Source organism: Amblyraja radiata, chromosome X (genome assembly GCF_010909765.2).
Source record: "Amblyraja radiata isolate CabotCenter1 chromosome X, sAmbRad1.1.pri, whole genome shotgun sequence".
NCBI lineage: Eukaryota > Metazoa > Chordata > Chondrichthyes > Rajiformes > Rajidae > Amblyraja > Amblyraja radiata.
This window is the reverse complement of record NC_045999.1, coordinates 4,943,046-4,957,649: the sequence shown is the minus strand read 5'-3', so window position 1 is coordinate 4,957,649 and position 14,604 is coordinate 4,943,046. Positions and strand designations below refer to the sequence as shown.

General features: G+C 48.9%; 2 protein-coding genes across 3 annotated transcripts in view; one reads left to right on the top strand and one right to left on the bottom strand.

The window, feature by feature from the left end:
- The first annotated feature begins 9 nt into the window (after positions 1 to 9).
- LOC116968229 (immunoglobulin superfamily containing leucine-rich repeat protein 2-like) lies at positions 10 to 2,173 on the top strand. Its single transcript, XM_033014907.1, is given in 7 exon segments — positions 10 to 150; positions 152 to 224; positions 227 to 331; positions 334 to 433; positions 435 to 484; positions 487 to 2,031; positions 2,089 to 2,173. Coding segments are annotated over 6 exon segments (1,995 nt in total). The 5' UTR covers positions 10 to 27; the 3' UTR covers position 2,031; positions 2,089 to 2,173.
- Positions 2,174 to 10,490: 8,317 nt separating this feature from the next.
- Positions 10,491 to 14,604, bottom strand: part of stra6 (signaling receptor and transporter of retinol STRA6) — a 50,544-nt gene continuing 46,430 nt past the window's right edge. Inside the window, exons 17-18 of one of the 2 annotated variants that reach the window (XM_033014839.1) lie at positions 13,084 to 13,221; positions 10,491 to 10,953 (exon numbers count right to left, since the gene is read on the bottom strand). In XM_033014839.1, coding sequence (XP_032870730.1) covers positions 10,724 to 10,953; positions 13,084 to 13,221 — 368 coding nt within the window. In that variant the 3' untranslated portion in view covers positions 10,491 to 10,723. The remainder of the gene's footprint in view (positions 10,954 to 13,083; positions 13,222 to 14,604) is intronic. The other variant, XM_033014840.1, reaches the window with a different exon arrangement.

The window sequence follows — 14,604 nt, the reverse complement described above, 5'->3', positions numbered from 1 at the left end:
TGTTTTTTGCTTTGTTGCAGGCCCGGGATGATGCTGGTGTTGGTCGGCGCGCTGTTGTTCGCGGCTCCCTGGAGCGCCCACGCCTGCCCCGAGCTGTGTGTGTGCCAGGACAAATACTCACACCAGTTCGCCGACTGCGCCTACAAGAACTCTTCGCCTCCGTCCAGACAACCTGCCCCAGAATGTCACTACCCTCAGCCTGTCGGCCAACAAGATCAAGTCGCTGTTGAGCACTCGTTCCTGGGGCTGCCGCATGTCACCTCCCTGTGGCTGGCCCACAATGAGATCTCCACCATCGAGGACGGGACTTTGGCTAAATTGTCCCAACTCAAGACCTGGACATCAGCCACAACCAGATCGCCCGCTTCCCGTGGCGGGACCTCTACAACCTCACCTCCTTGCAGCTTCTGAAGAGAACAACAATTTCCTTTTCGGGTTGCCATGGATGCCTTCTCCAACCTCAAGGATCTGCGCTCTCTCCGTATCACAGTAACCGCATCCGCACCTTCCCGCGGGGCACCTTCGACTCCTTGACCTCTCTGTCCCATCTCCAGATCTACACCAACCCCTTCTCCTGCGACTGCCGGCTGGAGTGGCTGAAGGAATGGGTCCTCCAAGCGCTCATCTCCATTCCAGAGAAACAGGACATCCAGTGCTCCGAGCCGGTGGGGCTGAAGGGGACGGCGGTGGTGGATATCCCCCCGTTACACTGCGCCGCGCCTCAGGTCCACCTGAGCTACCACGCAAGCAACGACACGGCCGGCTTCTTCCAGGGCCAAACCCTTACCGTTCACTGCAACTCCACGGGCAACCCCGCGCCCCAGATCCGCTGGAAGGTGCGGACATCCAACACGGAGGTCGACCTCAACGAGGCGAGGGCAGGGGCGATGGCGAGAGTGGAAGGGAGGGTGTTGGCCAGCGGCAAGGAGGGGGAACAGGAGCGCTTTGGTGGCCCTGAAGAAACGGGACGCTGGTCATTCCCCCGCCTGACCAAGTACGAAGAGGGGGTCTACACTTGCATGGCCAGCAACCTGTTAGGAAGCAACGAGTCTTCCTTGGAAGTGGTGCTTAGTCCCAATGCAAAACGGGACCCCGGCTACACTAAGGGGCGTGCGCCGAGCCCCAGCGCCTCCACCAAGCTCCGGGCGAAGGGAGGACTCACCAGCGGGCCCAACCTACAGGGGAAGGTCGGTCAACTGGAGCCCACGGCGGTCGGCAATCCCACACGAGACCCTGCCCCAAGCGCCGCGGACGCACTGAACTGCGCCAAGAGAGATCTAAGCCGCTTCATCTCCAACCACGCCTTCAATATGAGCTCAGAGATGAAGCCACGGACCTTTGATTTCGGGGTACTGGCCATGGAGGTGAGTGACAACGACGCCAGGGTCCAGTTGACTCCTTTCCAGAGCCCGGCGGGCGCCAGGAAGCCCCAGATGTTGTTCCTGTGTTGGGGGCATGTGCCGGGAGAGGTGTCGGTGGTCCAGTGGTCCACCATCGAGAGCGGGGTCAACTCGTACCGCTTCCAGAAGCTGAAGCCGGGATCCAACTACACGCTATGCTTCACCCACACCGACTGCCACGACTGCCAAGTGCAAGTGGTCTTCACCACTCGGAGGAAGATCCCATCCTTGTTCATCATGGTCGTGGTGAGTTGCATCCTCCTGAGCGTGGCCACCGTGCCCTTGCTTGGGGCTACCTGTTGTCACCTGATGTACAAGTACCAGGGCAAGACCTACAAGTTGATTATGAAGACTCAGGTCCCGGGCAGCGTGGAGAAGGAAGCGGGCAGCCCTTTCGAAGCGGCCGCCGCCGCCTCTACTCTGCACGGCTCGGCTCAGGCCTACGAAGCCAGCGAGGCTGGGGGAGAAGGAGGCAGCCTAGATGCCGAGGGCAGGTCAGAGTCTCAGGTCAAAGCCAACCCGGACGAGTTCGAGGTTTACTCCGAGTACAGCGACCGCCTGCCGCTGGGGGCAGAAGCCGTTAACATCGGCGAGGAGATCAATGGCAACTACAGGCGACCAGTGCGCTGAGAACGTTCGCCAACGATCGCCAACGATCGCCAAAGATCGCCAACGATCGCCAAAGATCGCCAAAGATCGCCAACGATCGCCAGCCACGACTAACTAACCCAACCGCAGATAACACAACAAAAACCCAAATCTCGCCCAGGATTAAAAAAAAAACCCTTCTAGATCTACACACGGTGACAACGGCCGTGGTTTTTATTCAGTTTTCAGAATTTTACCGTTGAATCGTATTACCGGTGCTGGCTCGAAGGGCCAAATGGCCTCCTCCTGCACCTATTGTCTATTGTCTATTGGCAGAAGTAGCACGGATTTGGGAATTAGCAGCCTTCCCCTTCGCGACCAAGTGTCCCAAGTCAACCATCTGAGAGCGACCGTTTTGTTTGTGTGTGAACATTCTTTATTGGAAAACTATGGTGCTTGGGTTGAAGGGTTTTCAACCATTGTTGACGCTTGTAGACTTTCTTTGGGCGTCTGCGACCTTTCACTGCGATCCCCCCCTCCCCCCTCCTCTCACCCCCACTCCTCTCCCCCCCCCCTCCTCTCCACTCTCTCTCTCCTCCCTTCCTCTCTCCCCCCTTCCTCTCCCCACCCTCTCCACCCCTCCTCTCTCCCCTCCTCTCTCCCCCTCTCTCTCCCATCCCCCCTCCCCACTCCCCCCCCCCGCTCTCCCCCCTTCCCTCTCCCCCCTCCTCGTCCTCCCCCCTCTCTCCCCCCCTTTCCCCCCCTCCTCTCCCCCTCCTCTCTCCCCCCTCCTCTCCCCACTCTCTCACCCCCCTCTCCCCCCTTCCTCTCCCCCCTCCTCTTTCCCCCTCCTCTCTCCCCCCTCCTCTCCCCCTCTCTTCCCCACTCTCTCACCCCCCAACTCGCCCGCCCTTCTCTTCACCTCCTCTCCCCCTCTCTCCCCCCCCCAACTCGCCCCCCCTTGCCCCCAGTTAATGTGGTGAAGCTAATATTGTCTGTGTATTATCTCTCGATGTTTGCCAGTGACACTGTTGTGCCCACTACCCCCCCTCTGACCCGCAGCTGATATTCCACTCCACACCAGCCGCCCATTGTATTGTATTTAAGAGACTAGTGCGTCTAAATGGAAGTAGTGTAACATGGCCCCCGTCGCGTTAGTGTGGAGGAACTTCTCTTGAGAGAGTTATTGGGCCGCCGCGGTCCACTTGCGCGGCCCAGGTGTGTGCGTTTTTGTAACTTCGACCAACCCACTCTCCTGCCCGCCCCTCTCGCTCCCCACCGACCCCTTGAAATGCTTTATCTCTGTGTTTATAAAAATTAAAAGCGAAACATATCAAAATCCTATTTGGGACTTGAGTTTGGAAATCTTTGACTTTGAAAGAACAATCTCGCTGCGTCAATGGAAAGCGGCGGACATGGGTGTAAGGTGAAGGAATCTGAGGGGTAACGTTTTCACACCAAAGGTGGTGGGTGTATGGAACAAGCTGCCAGAGGAGTTAGTTGGGGCAGGGACTATCCCAACGTTTCAGCAGCAGTTAGACAGGTACATGGATAGGACAGGTTTGGAGGGATATGGGCCAAACGCAAGCAGTGGGACTAGTGTAGCTGGGACATGTTGGCCAGTATGGGCAAGTTGGGCCGAAGGGCCTGTTTTCACACTGTATCACTCTATATTGAATTGTCCCACTGTAGGTAACTAACCACCATTCCCCCTCCAGCACTTTGTGACTTCATTTTGTAAGCCAGCACCTGCAGTTCCTTGTTTCGACACGAAGTTTAAATTCCTCCCTTTACGCCCTGGCAGTGCTGTCTCCAGAGATGCTGCCAGACCCACTGAGTTGACCCGCTGACCCACCAGCACTCTGTGAAACGTCACCTATCCATGTTCTCCACAGATGCTGCCTGACCCACTGAGTTACTCCAGCACTCTGTGAAACGTCGCCTATCCATGTTCTCCACAGATGCTGCCTGACCCGCTGAGTTACTCCAGCACTCTGTGAAACGTCACCTATCCATGTTCTCCACAGATGCTGCCTGACCCACTGAGTTACTCCAGCACTCTGTGAAATGTCACCTATCCATGTTCTCCACAGATGCTGCCTGACCCGCTGAGTTACTCCAGCACTCTGTGAAACGTCACCTATCCATGTTCTCCACAGATGCTGCCTGACCCGCTGAGTTACTCCAGCACTCTGTGAAACGTCACCTATCCATGTTCTCCACAGATGCTGCCTGACCCGCTGAGTTACTCCAGCACTCTGTGAAACGTCACCTATCCATGTTCTCCACAGATGCTGCCTGACCCGCTGAGTTACTCCAGCACTCTGTGAAACGTCGCCTATCCATGTTCTCCACAGATGCTGCCTGACCCACTGAGTTACTCCAGCACTCTGTGAAACGTTACCTATTCGTGTTCTCCACAGATGCTGCCTGACCCGCTGAGTTACTCCAGCACTTTTTGTGTTTTATTTTGCTGAAGATTCGAGCATCTGCGGTTCCTTCTGTCAAATCAAAAATAATATTTGAGTATCAGAACAAAAATACACTGTTTGTAATGCAAATTTTTTTTTAATGCCAGATATCTTTCTGCAATTAATTCTTCCTTCGAAAGTCTATTACAGGGCGAATGCGAGTCTGTAGATGGTGCGGGTTGGAGTAAACAGCAAACAACTATGGGGGAACTCAACGGTGTGGGAAGGAACTGCAGATGCTGATTTACACTGAAGATAGACACAAAAAGCTGGAGCAACTCAGCGGGACAGGCAGCATCTCTGGAGAGAGGGAATAGGTGACGTTTCGGGTCGAGACCCTTCTTCAGGCTGCGAACTGGGGGAAAGGGAAACGAGAGATATAGACGGTGATATAGAACAAAGGAATGAAAGATATGCAAAAAAGTGAGGATGATAAAGGTAACAGGCCGTGTTAGAAACATAGACAATAGGTGCAGGAGGAGGTCATTCGGCCCTTCGAGCCAGCACCGCCATTCATTGTGATCATGGCTGATCGTCCCCAATCAATAACCCGTGCCTGCCTTCTCCCCATATCCCTTGATTCCACTAGCCCCGAGAGCTCTATCTAACTCTCTCTTAAACCCATCCAGTGACTTGGCCTCCACTGCCCTCTGTGGCAGGGTATTCCACAAATTCACAACTCTCTGGGTAAAAACGGTTTTTTCTCACCTCAGTTTTAAATGACCTCCCCTTTATTCTAAGACTGTGGCCCCTGGTTCTGGACTCGCCCAACATTGGGAGCATTTTTCCTGCATCTAGCTTGTCCAGTCCTTTTATAATGTTGTATGTTTCTATAAGATCCCTCCTCATCTTTCTAAACTCCAGTGAATACAAGCCTAGTCTTTTCAATATTTCCTCATATGACAGTCCCGCCATCCCAGGGATCAATCTCGTGAACCTACGCTGCACTGCCTCAATCACAAGGATGTCCTTCCTCAAATTAGGAGACCAAAACTATACACAATACTCCAGATGTGGTCTCACCACAGCCCTATACAGCTGCAGAAGAACCTCTCTACTCCTATACTGAAATCCTCTTGTTATGAAGGCCAAAATATTCTAGACGAGTACAATGAGACTCAACGCGGTGGCGGAGGGGTGGAGAGAGAGAGAGAGAGAATGCAGGGTTTACTTGAAGTTAGAGAAATCAAGGTTTATACCACTGCCCAAGCGGCTCAGTCTGAATGAAGAAGGGTCCCGAGTCTGCCAATTCCCCGCCACAGACGCTGTCTGTCGCGTCCAGTTCCTCCAACGCTTTCTTCTTTAAAATGAGGGAAAAACTGACTTGTTTACCGTTAAAAAATAAAAGACACAAGGAGCTGGGGTAACCCAGCAGGTCAGGCAGCATCTCTGGAGGGGTGATCGATGGCCGGGGTGGACAAAGGGCTTGCTTCCACACTGTATGTCTGGCCCGAACTAAATAAGACACTGCAGATGCTGGTGATTACACACAGGACACAGAGTGATGGAGCAACTCAGCGCATCTCTGGAGAACATGGGACAGGCGAGGTTTTGGGGGGCGAGGTGCTTCTTCAGACTGATTGGTTGTAGAAAGCTGGGACGGGAGAGATAGGAAAGAACATGGCACACAACACGGACAGACCCCCGCGATGGCAGCTCACAGAAAATGCGATAATATAGGATCACACACCGTGGGAGATCTATGGTCAGTGTGGGCTGGATCTCTAGACTAAATAAATACATCGGGCGCAGACGTGTGTGGCAACGGAGAGCTGTATAGTGTAGGGCCTGTCCCACTTGGGCGTCATTTGCGCGTAATTTACGCGACATCATTTACGCGTCACGATGCGCGCGGCGCCCCAGGATTTTGGGATGTACAAAATCTTGGAGCGCCATCTGCGCGACGCGCAAATGACGCCCAAGTGGGACAGGCCCTTTACGCTTCACAAACCGCTGCAAGAGGGGGGTGGGTATCTCACCAGTTGACAGACTGCCCTTTGATCCTTACACTTGCACTGAATGCATTTAGAAATTCTTCATTACTCCACCCCAATTTCAGGCTCGTTGCCTTAAGTCACAGGGCTGGCGTGACAAGAAACGCGTTGCCATTTCCATATAAATGGCTTTGGGAAAATTCTCTCTGCGAGGATTTAAAAAATGCAGCAGGTCAGATCAATCAGAATTACATTATTCAGGAAGTAGGAGCGGGCTCAGGCGGCGCTGCAGAGACGGGCTGTGGATGAGAGGCAGGGGGCAGGCAGAGAGGAGAGGAGGGTGGGGTGTGGAGAGAGACTGCCGCTGATAAAAACATCTTCACTCACAGACACACAGCAGCAGGTGCAGCGTTCAAGCAGGGCCAGTTTTGGGCTAAGACAGACACTCCTGCACCTATTGTCTATTGTAACAGGCAGCATCTCTGGAGAGAAGGAATGGGTGACACAAAATGCTGGGGTAACTCAGCGGGACAGGCAGCATCTCCGGAGAGAAGGAATTGGTGACGTTTCGGGTCCAGACCCTTCCATCCAGAGATGCTGCCGTTGAGTTACTCCAGCATTTTGTGTCTCCCTTCCGTTTTAACCAGCAACTGCAGTCCCTTGGTAGACACAAAATGCTGGAGTAACTCAGCGGGTGAGGCATCGTCTCCGGAGAGGAGCGGGCGACGTTTCGTGTCCAGGTCCTTCTGCAGTACCTTGCTACACCCAGTGTGTCTCTGCTCCCGTCCTGTGCTCAGTCTGATCCCATCCTGGATTATAAGGAGAGGTTGGACACATTTGGATTGTTTTGTCCGGAAGGTCAGAGGCTGAGGGGGAGAGACCTGTTGGATACAAAATTACGTGAGGCATAGATGTAGACCGTTTTGAAATAAATTTTACTCAGATGCAAGCTAAGGAATGGGATAATTGTCAGCTGTTAGTTGGACAAAAGCAGGACATTTTATTATTTGCCAAAATATATTTCTCAATGTTTCTTGTTTAAAGCCTGCACAATCAGTAAAATTTATTTCAAAACGCATTGATAGTTTACGATTATTTAAATGGTAAATGGAGCTTCAGAAGCGTTTTCATTTTGCATGTTAAAACCCACCTGAGAACCATGGGCGATTTTGCAATTTTACTGACGGATTTTTCATTTTTAATACTTTTCATATAACAAATGAATAAAGATAAAAAGTCAATAATGCCACTTTTGATGAAATGCAGCGAGCAAACGCGATAATTCCCGATATTTAAATCTCCACGGCGAATGTCCGCTAAGCACTTCCGCTGTTTTTGCACCTTCAGCTCCCTCTTGAATTTACCTTAGTTTCTATCTTTTTTTTGGACTGTAAAATTAGGTAGCTGTGCCTCACGGTCACCCCGACTGGCACAGTAAATTGCAGCTCAAAAACGGGCCGTTTTCGATGTTTTTAACGGGTGTGAAAGTGCGTGTTTTCCCATTCACTAACATGCACCTGAAGTGACGCTTGTACCCCAGTTAAATTTTGCGGTCACGTGGGTGCGGATCTACGCTCCAGTGACCTTTAGTGAAATCACCCTATAGCTCGCCATAGCTCTATATAGCTCCGCTATAGGATCTTTAGTGGACACAAACCCTCTCCTCCTCGTGGAAATATAAAGACTAAAGGGCATACCTTTAAACGGTGAGAGGCCATTTTTTAAAAAGATAGGAGATAGAAACATAGAAAACAGGTGCACGAGGCCATTCGGCCCATCGAGCCTGCACCGCCATTCAATATGATCATCCAACTCAGTATCCTGCACCTGCCTTCTCTCCATACCCCACTGATCCCTTTAGCCACATCTAACACCCTCTTAAATATAGCCAATGAACTGGCCTCAACTACTTTCTGTGGCAGAGAATTCCACAATGCGTGAGCCAATTTATTTATTTATCTATCTATTTATTAAATATTTTAATTTTGTTTGCATAGCGTGCGTTGTGTGTCTGAAGAAGGGTCTCGACCCGAAACGTCACCCACTCTTTTTCTCCAGAGATGCTTGCTGCCTGACCCGCTGAGTTACTCCAGCATTTTGTGTCCATCCTCGGTTTCAGCCAGCGTCTGCAGTTCCTTCCTACACACGAAACATTCGAGGAGGGGAGAGCATAGTTCTAAGGTGAGAGAGACAAAGTTTAAAGGGGATGAACGGGACAAGCTTTTTTTTTGAACGACACGCAGAGAGAGTGGCTAGTACCTGGAACAGGTGCTGCACACAGATACAATAGTGTGTGTAAGAAAGAACTGCAGATTCTGGTTTAAATCGAAGGTAGACACTAAATGTTGGTGTAACTCAGCGGGCGAGGCAGCATCTCTGGAGCAAAGGAATCGGCGACATTTAGTGGGGAAGTGAGATTGAAGAGTCGTTTGTACTAGGCACATGTAGGGAACATAGGTTTAGGCGCATGTAAATAACATATAGTCTTGGCATCATCATATGTTAGAACTTAAGACAGGATGGCAAGCTAGAGCTGCTGCCTTACAGCGCCAGAGTTCCAGGTTCGATCCCGACTTGGGGTGTGGTCTGTATGGAGTTTGTGCTCTCTCCCTGTGGCCGTGTGGGTTTAATAATAATAATAATGGATGGGATTTATATAGCGCCTTTCTAATACTCAAGGCGCTTTACATCGCATTATTCATTCACTCCTCAGTCACACTCGGTGGTGGTAAGCTACTTCTGTAGCCACAGCTGCCCTGGGGCAGACTGACGGAAGCGTGGCTGCCAATCTGCGCCTACGGCCCCTCCGACCACCACCAATCACTCACACACATGCAAAGGTGGGTGAAGTGTCTTGCCCAAGGACACAACGACAGTATGCACTCCAAGCGGGATTCGAACCGGCTACCTTCCGGTTGCCAGCCGAACACTTAGCCCATTGTGCCATCTGTCGTCCCATTTAGTCCGGTCTCCTCCCACATTCCAAGGACGTGCGGGTTTGTAGGTTAATTAGATTGTGTAAATTGCCTCTGGTGTGTCGGGTGGAACTAGTGTAGGGGTGAGCACTGGTCGGTGCGGACTCGATGGGCTGAAGGGCCTGTCTCCACACTGATGTCTGAACTAAAAACTCAACTGCGGACAAGACCTCAGGAAATAAGCGCAAGGCTTTAACCATTGCATATTTATTCATATCTAGATATAGTCCCAGCATCGGAGATTCGAGGATCTCTCCCACATTCTTATAGTGATGGGTTCTAGTGTCCAATGTGCAGTGGTAAGCATTTAAAACAAAATCCCACCAAATAAGAAAGAATACTTTCCAAATAATTAAAAGTCACCTTCGACAAGAAGCACAGATAATTTGAGACCATCAGTTCCCATGAATAAGATGCAGGAAGATGTCTTGATTTTACCGGTCAAAAAGCTGTGTAGATTAATATCATTTATTCTTAACAATTACAGACTAAGAACAGTGAGAAATCGGCACCAAGTTTTCCATAATTATTGGCATTTTAAAAGTACGTAATCTTTGTGCATTATCAAATTCAAAGTACGATGTTTTTTAAAATAACTATATCCATAATAATGGGTAACACTGGGACACTTTGTCATGTCTCTTGGTGGCGGTTATCAAAATCTTGTCTAAACATCTTCAAACTTCGGTAATATGTAACACGGAACAGCAGCAGAAAGCAAAATCAACGTATCTACAGATGCTGGAATATTAGCAATACAGGTTGTGTGTTTCACCTCACAGGTGTGAGCAGACCTGCTGGGTATTTCCAGCATTTTCTGATTTCAAGCTGGGAAGGCACACTGGGATTATACTAACACTGTACCCCAAATGTTGACATCTGGTATCCTTCAAATAGTGAACGAGGCAGATTTGAGCGTTTCAGAACTCAGCCCGCTGAGCTACCTGCTCAAGAAGGAACTGCAGATGCTGGAAAATCGAAGGTACACAAAAAAGCTGGAGAAACTCAGCGGGTGCAGCAGCATCTATGGAGCGAAGGAAATAGGCAACGTTTCGGGACGAAACCCAAAGGAAATAGGCAACGTTTCGGGCCGAAACGTTGCCTATTTCCTTCGATCCATAGATGCACCCGCTGAGTTTCTCCAGCTTTTTTGTGTACCTCCGCTGAGGTATCTAGTGGCCAAACCCTGCATTTGCAAACAACCATGGATTGGGGGGGGGGGAAATGGGACCAGAAGTGACTTGTCCACAGAGAGGGGAAGTGTGCAACCTGTACACAAGATCGTTAAAACCGCTGTAGATTTTTGACCAACTTATCAGAATCATAAGGGAGCAGAATCAACATATGGGAGCCCCCTACTCCTTTTCACAAAGTTCAGATTTAGTGAGATTGTCATCTGGGCTGTGTCGGGAGGAAGAGTTCAATTCTCCGTTTGAAACTAGATCCACGGCCGGGCAGACATCCGGCTTCCTGGAAGCGATCAATATTGGGTTGCGCAGGAGGGTGAACGCCAAGTGCCACCTCGCCCGCACACGCCTGGACCTGGCCGTCTTGGCCAACGTCAGATTGGACATCAGCTGGATCCCTGCAAGTAGCAGAAGAAAAACCATCACCTTACAATACGATGGAACGTTATTGATCCCAGGAGGGATAAATTGATCTGCCATAAAAACACCGAATGCACGAAACATGAAATTAAAGTGACAAGTGGAAAGGATTGGGGGATGTGCAAAGATTGGGTAGGGGGGAGGGAGGAGGGTGAGGGTCTGAGGGCTATAGAATACACAGCAAAGCTAAACCAATTTAAGCAACAACTTGTGTAGGTAGAAAAATAAAATAAATATATATATATATATATTTTTTAAACTAACCCAACTCGTTGAGCTGGGGGCCTGTAGAATGGTCTTGACCCGAAACGTCACCCATTCCTTCGCTCCAGAGATGTTGCCTTTGTAACTCCAGCATTTTGTGTCTATCTTAAGCAACAGTTGGTTGAAGTTGAGGCCAGGGTGACAAGTATCTGAAGACAATTGTGTGGGAAGGAACTGCAGATGCTGGTTTACACTGAAGATAGACCCAAAATGCTGGAGTAACTCAGCGGGACAGGCAGCATCTCTGGAGAGAAGGAATGGGTGACGTTTCGGGTGGAGACCCTTCTTCTGAAGACAATTGGTTGAAGTAACCAGTAATCTTTGGGCTGGCACTATGGTGCCACAGGCTTGTGGTGGAGCCTGCATTGAGAGGTTTATTCAGGTAATTAAAAAACACTAAAAAGTGGAAACATAAAAGTAGAATTAGAATACAGTCAGGCAATTTTTGTGAAGACAATGCCTTATTAAAGTCCAGGATAGAGAGATACAGCGCGGAAACAGCCCCCTTCAGCCCACCGAGTCTGCACCGACCAGCGATCCCCGCACATTAACACTATCCTACACACACCAGGGACAATTTTACATTTATAGCAAGCCAATTAAACTATAAACCTGTGTTTAGAGTGTGTGAGGAAACCGAACATCTTGGATAAAACCTATGCGGTCACGGGAAGAACACACAAACTCCACACAGACAGCACCTGTAGCTGGGATCGAACCCAGGTCTCTAAACTAATGAACGATCACCATTGGTTTTGTAAACAGGTCCCGAATAATGAAAGGCAGCGACAGACATGAAGCATCACACAATTGGGAAAATCATGTTCTCCTTGGCCAGCATGATCGGGTGGGCCGAAGGGCCTGTTTCTGTGCTGTACGACCATGGCTCCAATTTCAATTCGAAGATTTTCTCCCCAACACTAGTGTAGGTGGGACATATTAGACTGCAGGTAAGTTGGGCTGAAGAGTCCGTTTCCTGGTTTCATGGCCCATCTCGGGGCCCTATGACTCTAGTACAGGGGTGGGGAACCTTTTCATGTTGGAATGCTGCATTAAGTTAGCTGTAATCTAATAAGGCCGCATCCAAGAAACTTGAATTAGATATACTTCAAAATGTACATAACTACTATGTACTAACTTCAAGAAAATGAAAACAATTTGTTAATTCTAAAGTTAACTAACCTTATTGTCTGGAGTCTTTGCTTTCTGGAGTCTAGAGTAGCATTAGAACTAAATCATGAGCGTTAACAGGCGTTAAAATAGCCCTCATGACTTACTAATGTTTTAATTTTGTCCGTCAGTTGGGGAGGATTATTTAGTTGAATTTTCTTTTACTGTTTGATATTTAAAATACGTTCATTTTAAGATTAAAATAAAAAATAATAAAAGACGAATAAAAAACATATTCATAAAAATAGAAGGGTTTGTTCGACAAAATTTGGATTCATTCAAAAGGCCGCACTTAATGGCCTAGTAATAATAATAATAATGGATGGGATTTATATAGCGCCTTTCTAATACTCAAGGCGCTTTACATCGCATTATTCATTCACTCCTCAGTCACACTCGGTGGTGGTAAGCTACTTCTGTAGCCACAGCTGCCCTGGGGCAGACTGACGGAAGCGTGGCTGCCAATCTGCGCCTACGGCCCCTCCGACCACCACAAGTCACTCACACAGGCAAAGGTGGGTGAAGTGTCTTGCCCAAGGACACAACGACAGTATGCACTCCAAGCGGGATTCGAACACGGCTACCTTCCGGTTGCCAGCCGAACACTTAGCCCATTGTGCCATCTGTCGTCCCTAGTAGGCCGCAGGTTCCCTGCCCCTGCTCTAGTAGCTCACCTTCTTCCTCATTCTTACATCTGTCGCCTCCACTCAACCCCAAGTCCTGGGAGCGGAGAAGGAGGAAGCAGAAAGCTTTCATCACTGGGTGTGAATGGCTGACTTCCACCAGCAGGAAGCCGACATAACATCGATAGGCTGCCAGAGAAACAAGTTCAAGTTCAAGTGAGTTTATTGACATGTGTACCTGATAGGACAATTAAATTCTTGCCTTGCTTCAGCACAACAGAACATAGTAGGCATTTACTTCAGAACAGATCAATGTGTCCATATACCATAATATAAATATATACACACATGAATAAATAAACTGATAAAGTGCAAATAAGAGATAATGGGTTATTAATAATCAGAGTTTTGTCCGAGCCAGGTTTAATAGCCTGATGGCTGTGGGGAAGTAGCTATTCCTGAACCTGGTCGTTGCAGTCTTCAGGCTCCTGTACCTTCTACCTGAAGGTAGCAGGGAGATGAGTGTGTGGCCAGGATGGTGTGGGTCTTTGATGATGCTGCCAGCCTTTTTGAAGCAGCGACTGCGATAGATCCCCTCGATGGAAGGGAGGTCAAAGCCGATGATGGACTGGGCAGTGTTTACTACTTTTTGTAGTCTTTTCCTCTCCAGGGAGCTCAAGTTGCCGAACCAAGCCACGATGCAACCGGTCAGCATGCTCTCGACTGTGCACCTGTAGAAGTTAGAGAGAGTCCTCCTTGACAAGCCAACTCTCCATAATCTTCTCAGGAAGTAGAGGCGCTGATGAGCTTTCTTGATAATTGCATTAGTGTTCTCGGACAAGATCGTTAGTTTACAATGGCCAGTTGACAGATACGAGGCACATACCCATCACAGAGGTGGGGACCAGCAAGAGGCAGCATTTGCATTCTCCACCTCCCTTCCCATCCCCTGCTACTCATTGCAAGACTTTCCCCATCATTGCCTCAGGAATTTTGCGACGTGCTGGTGAGCAACAAAAAAAAAAAAAAAAAAATTCTACACAGAACAAACTCACAAGGAAAAATAGGGGTAAAAAATTCTCAGCAATTCAGACACCAAGATGAATATTTCAACTTAAAGGACTATTTCCAGCACTTTTTTTTTTTTTTAACCCCTTTGAGAATCCCAATTTGTAAACAATTTAGAGAAACAAAATTGTTACAATCTGTCTGCAGGGTCTTGGCCCAAAATATCGTCTATTCCTTTTCTCCAGAGATGCTGCTTGACCCACTGATTTACTCCAGCTTTTTGTGTCTATCCTAAATGTCCTGCTGCTCGGATCAACTGATACATCGAGCTTGCATTGGGTGTCGAATTGCGGGAAAAAAAACGTTGTCTAATCCGGAGGCCAGCAAAAATATTTTGACCAAAAACTTGATTGTTGCAGATTTATATAAAATCAAAAAATTCAGCGAGACTCTACAAGCTGTCACATGCTGTATGCTGGAAGAGTTAAGGGTCTGTTCCACTTTATACTCCAACTAAACTAACCATTTGCTCACATTCCTCCTATGTCCCATTTCCTTTACTAT